The following is a 5,238-nucleotide window of genomic DNA, read 5'->3' as shown; positions in this document are numbered from 1 at the left end:
CGGAGGCCCTCGGGGGTTCCTCGGGGACGGGGGCAGCTTTGGGGACAGGCGCTGTGGCAGCTGCGACTTCTCGTTTTTCCCGGCTCGGTTCCTCTCTCCCTGCCCGTGGCAATGACTAAGAGGCAGCTTCCCCTGCGTGCCCGGTGCCCGCCGTGCCAATCCCGGGGTGCAAACCCTGCTTTTGTTCCCTTTTCCAGGGTGTTTTTGGCACGTGGATGCGGCCCCGGGACTCCGTGCTCTCAGTGTCCGGCACTTTGTCTCAGCTCCTGGCCGGAGTGGGGTCGGTGTCGCGGGGCTGGTGGCATCGGGGAATGGTCCTGTTGGAGATGGGGACAGCAGGACCCGCGGGGATGCTCTGGTGGTGGCCGTGGCCTCGCTCGAGGTCCGGTGGCCGCGTGGGCTCGTCCCAAATCCCCGCCGCCCGCTCCGGGGTAAATATAGCCCGGCTGGCAGGTGGCAGGGCACGGTGACTCAGTGGCCCCGCCACCTCCGGGAACAGCCGTGGGCACGGTGGCACCGCCACCAGCACGGGGACCTCCCCACGGCTCTGCCCTCGCGGGAGGCGCAAGGGGCCACTGATTCAWGCCCCTCATTAAGCGCTCATTAAGAAAATGAAGCCGCCGGCTCGCTGCGGGCGTCGCGTTCTGGGTTCGGGGACGAGGGACGCGCGGGACGAGTGGCAGCGGTGACAGGCCGGGAGCAGGTGGGGGGGACACGGCAGGACGAGCCCCGGGAGCCGCGGGGAGGGCTGCGGGGGTGGCGGGGCCCGGCCGGAGCGCGGCTCGTGGCTCGCATCCCTGGCCACCGGCCAGCCGCTCTTCCCGGGAGGCCCCGGGGCCGCCTGGTTCCTCCCTGGAACTGCCGACAGCACCGCCAGCCAAAGCTGGTTCTGCTCGCCCCAGTTTCGCTGCGGGTCGCCCCGGTGCCCGTGGGGCGCGGGTGGCAGTGCCCGTGTGCGTCCCCGGCTTGGGGACACCGAGCGGGGCTGGGGCAGGGACGAGGGGCGCCTGTGCCCCCCGCTCTGGTCCCGCTCCCTCGCCGGCCGGGTTTGCGCAGGATGGAAAGTCTGAACCTGCCGGTCCGGCCGCGGCCGCGCCCGTAATGACGGGTTTGGAGCGGAAACGCGGATGGGGCTTCACCTGGGAGCTGCTCCCCGACCGAGCCCCCGGGGACCGCGGCACCACCCCCGGGACAGGACACCGGGGACAGCGGGGGACGCAGGGCCGGGGCCGCTCTGCTTTGGCTGAGATTTAACGAACTGCGTTTATTTGGGATTTAATTAACCGCAGCTCTTGGGGGAGGGGAGGCCCCAGCCGTTCCCTCGTGCCTCAGTTTCCCCAGTGCCATCACGGCGCGTCCCGGCGCTGCCCCAGCCCTGCCCTGGGTGCCATCCGTGTCCCCTGAAGCCAGGGCCGCGCTGTGCCCCGTGCCACGCTGTCCCCACCCCCCGTGCCGTGCCCCACGCCGTCCCCACCGGCTGAGGACGGACCCACCGGAGCCGGAGAACCGGGGGCGCGGGGTCAGCGCGGCACCGGCACAGAATCCCCCGAGTCCCCCCGCGGCCCCGGCAGCGGCACCGCTGATTTATGGCGCTCGTTAGCGCGGCCCCGGCAGCATCTGGCCGCAATTAGGGCCGGCTCGGCGTCACCCGCCCCGCTGTCCCCGGGGTCCCGCGTGTGCCGGGGCCGTGGGCCGGCGGCGCGGGGGCCGCATCCTGCCCGGTGAGGGGGGGTTATCGGCGGCCACCGGCGCTGCCTCCCCCCGCCGGTGACGTCAAGCGCTGACGCCGATCCGCCCCCTCAGCCGCCCGCGGGCTTGGCCGGCCGTGACGTCTGCCACCGCCACCGCCACCGCCACCGCCGTTAACTCCTTCCCCGGTGCCGCCGGGCGGACCCACCGGGCTGACCCACCGGGCAGACCCACCGGGCTGACCCACCGGGCTGACCCACCGGGCTGGGTCCGGCCGCACTGACCGTCCAGTGTGACCCCCACCCGCGCTGAACCGTGGTTGGCCGGAGCGAGGGGCCGTTCCGTTCCTTGGGCAAACCCCGGTGCCACCGGGACGCTCCGGTGACAAACACCGGGGTGGTGACAGAGGACAGGCTGTGACAAGGGCGGTGTGGGGACGTGCAGGGACAGGCCACACGAACCCTGCTGTGCCCGGGCACTGTCCGGCCGCGCTGCCGGTGGCCTGTCCCGGTGTGACCCGCATGGGTGGTGGCCTGGCTGTCCTCAGAGGTTCCCGTTAGGCCCCGTGGCCGTGACTGGCCCGGTGTGTTTATTTCTTTACTTCGTTCTTTCTCGTACCCTTTTACAGCCGGGCTCCGGCTCGGTGCCAGTGTTGGTGCCCGGTGCCCGTGCCAGGGCCGGTTCTGGTGCCGGTACCTGGAGTCCAGTGCCCGGTGGTGGCCGGCTYCTGTGCCCTGCGGCCAATTCCCGGTACCCTGCGCCCGGTCCCGGTTCCCAGTGGCCAATTCCCGTGCCCGGTTCCCATTCCCATTCCCGATTCCTTATCCCCATGCCCAATTCCCGATTCCCTATCCCATTCCCGGTTCCCGGGCCCAGTTCCCGGTTCCGTTTCCCGGTGTATAAGGTGCCCGGCTCTTCCAGTGCCCGGTTCTTATGCCCGGTTCYYRTGCCCGGTTCTCGTGCCCGGTTCCCGGTGCCGTTCCCGGTTCCCKCCCCTCCCTTTGTGCCCGTCGGGCCCGGCGGGGGCGCGCAGAACGCGGCCACGTGACCGCCCCTCCCCCGCGCTGACGTCACCCCCGGGGCCCCGCGCGCTGTTGTCCCGTTTACCCGCCGGTCGCCGCGGCGACGGGGGAGGGGGCGTGGCCCGGGGGTGGGCGTGGCGCCGCCTCCGCCGAACGAGGACACGCCCCGCATGCAAACGAACGGCGGGCGAGGACGTCATCTGCAGCCAATGGCGGCGCGGCGCGGTGAGGTCACCGCCACGGCACCGCGTATTTAACGGCGGCGCGGGGCGCGCGGCGGCGGCAGACGCGTGTGCGCGCGCGCAGGAGCGGGGCCGCGGCCGGTGCCCCCCGCCCTCCTCGCCCCGGTCCTCCCCCCGCCCCGGCGCCGTTTACCCCCGCAGCCGGGCGGGGGAGGAGGATGGAAACACCCTTCTACCATGATGATGTGTTGAGCGGCCTCGGCAGCGGCTTCGCCCCGTCCTCCGGCAGCAGCGGGCTCCTCCTGCCTTTCCCCGGCGGCAGCATGATGAAGAAGGACGCGCTCGGGATGGCCTTACCGGAACAGGTGGCGGCGGCGCTGAAAGCTCCCGGCGCGGCCAGCGGCGAGGCGGCGGGGCTGCTGGGCTCTGCCGAGCTGGGGCTGCTCAAACTGGCGTCCCCGGAGCTGGAGCGGCTCATCATCCAGTCCAACGGGCTGGTCACCACCACCCCGACCAGCGGCCAGTTCCTCTACCCTAAAGCGGCCGCCTCCGAGGAGCAGGAGTTCGCCGAGGGTTTCGTGAAGGCGCTCGAGGACTTGCACAAGCAGAACCAGTTGGGCGGCGGCGCGGCGGGGAGCGGCGGCGGCGCGGGCGGCGGCGGCGGGGGAGGAAGCGGCGGAGCGGGCGAGCTGCCCGCCGCCGGGATGGCCCCGGAGCCSCCGGTCTACGCCAACCTCAGCACCTACCCGGCCGTCAGCTACGCCGCCGACCCCGGCCCGTTCGCGGCGCCGCCGCCGCGGCTGCCGCCGCCGCCTCCGCCGCCGCTAAAGGACGAGCCGCAGATCGTACCGGAGGTGCCGAGCTTCGGGGAGAGCCCGCCGCTGTCCCCCATCGACATGGACACGCAGGAGCGCATCAAGGCGGAACGGAAGCGGCTGAGGAACCGCATCGCCGCCTCCAAGTGCCGCAAGAGGAAGCTGGAGCGGATCTCTCGGCTGGAGGAGAAGGTGAAGAGCCTCAAGAGCCAGAACACGGAGCTCGCCTCCACCGCCAGCCTGCTCCGCGAGCAGGTCGCCCAGCTCAAGCAGAAGGTGCTCAGCCACGTCAACAGCGGCTGCCAGCTCCTGCCGCAGCACCAGCACCAGGTGCCGGCGTACTGACCCCGGGCGGGCCGGGGGGCCCGAGCCCGGGCACGGACCGAGGGGAACGGGCAAGGACCCAGGGAACGCGGGGGGAGCGCCCGCCCTGCCCCGGGCACGGACCGAGGGGAACGCGGGGAGAGCGCCCGCCCCGCCCCGGGAACGGACCGAGGGGTCCCGGGCACGGACTGAGCGGAGCGGGGCAAGCGCTCGCCCTGCTCCGGGTACGGACCGAGGGGTCCCGGGCAGGGATTGGGGGGGAGCGCCCTGCCCGCCCCGGGCAGCGACTGAGGAGTCCCGAGGGGAGGAAGAGAAGCGATGATCGCCCCCCTTTCATCTCCCCGGACACGGACTGAGGGGTCTGAGGGGAGCACCGGGACCGGCTCCGGACGGGGGGCGCCGAGCACGCCCCGCGGGGTGGGAGCAGCCGGGGGGTCCCCCCGAGCACGGACTGAGGGTGACCCGGGCCGACCCCCCCCCCGGCCCCTCCGCGCCCCACACATTCCAGTCAGGTCCCAGTAAAACCCCGCGACACCGAGTATTGGCCTCTCGCTGTTTGCTGCGCCGGGGAGGGACGGGAAGGGAAGGGGCGGCGCGGGCAGGAAGCGGCGCGGCCGGGTGCCATCTTGGGGCGGGGGGGGAGCGGGGACCGGCGGGGTTCGGGGAGTTTTGGGGGATGAGGGAGGTCGGGGAGCGGGGAGCGAGGTCCCCCGGGGCTGGAAAAGGGACTCTGGGAGTCACGGGAGAGGGTGGAGGGCGAGGGGGTCCGTGGGGTTATGGTTATTTGGGTGGGGGGCTTTGGGGTTGCTGGGAAGGATGGGGGATGTTGTGGGGAGGGGGATAGTGGAGGGTCGGGAGGCTCTGGGGTGATTTGGGCGCTCTTGGGGGGAATAGGGGTTTATTTGGGTTCCCCTGGGGCTGAGGGATCCCCATGCGTGAGGAGRGGGGTGAGGGGACCCCACTGCTGGTCCTGCCTGTGGCCAGCCCCTCTCCGGGTTGGGGGGTTCACCCACACCCCCCTGTCCTGGCGCCCCCGGGATCGCCCCGCGGTCCCCAGCGAGCCCGGGCCTCCGCCGCTCCTCCCCGAGTTCCCGGCACCGCCATCGCTCCTCCTCCGCGTCCCCACCTGCGGGGCCCCGGCCCCGCTCCATCCCGGGGAGCAGCGCCCGAGGGACCGACCCTCTGTCCCCGGAGCGTTTGGGGACA

At 72.7% G+C, this 5,238-nt stretch overlaps 1 protein-coding gene across 1 annotated transcript; it reads left to right on the top strand.

Moving 5' to 3' along the window:
• Positions 1-3,043: 3,043 nt before the first annotated feature.
• JUND (JunD proto-oncogene, AP-1 transcription factor subunit) lies at positions 3,044-4,587 on the top strand. The gene has a single exon (XM_057387528.1). It carries the CDS (start codon positions 3,112-3,114, stop codon positions 4,051-4,053), a length of 942 nt encoding a protein of 313 aa, XP_057243511.1. The 5' UTR covers positions 3,044-3,111; the 3' UTR covers positions 4,054-4,587.
• The last annotated feature ends 651 nt before the right edge of the window (positions 4,588-5,238 follow it).

This window comes from Malurus melanocephalus, unplaced genomic scaffold (genome assembly GCF_030028575.1).
Source record: "Malurus melanocephalus ecotype Western Australia unplaced genomic scaffold, MMel_1.1 scaffold_1241, whole genome shotgun sequence".
Taxonomy (NCBI): domain Eukaryota; kingdom Metazoa; phylum Chordata; class Aves; order Passeriformes; family Maluridae; genus Malurus; species Malurus melanocephalus.
The sequence above is the reverse complement of the archived record's forward strand: the minus strand, read 5'-3'. Positions and strand labels throughout refer to the sequence as shown.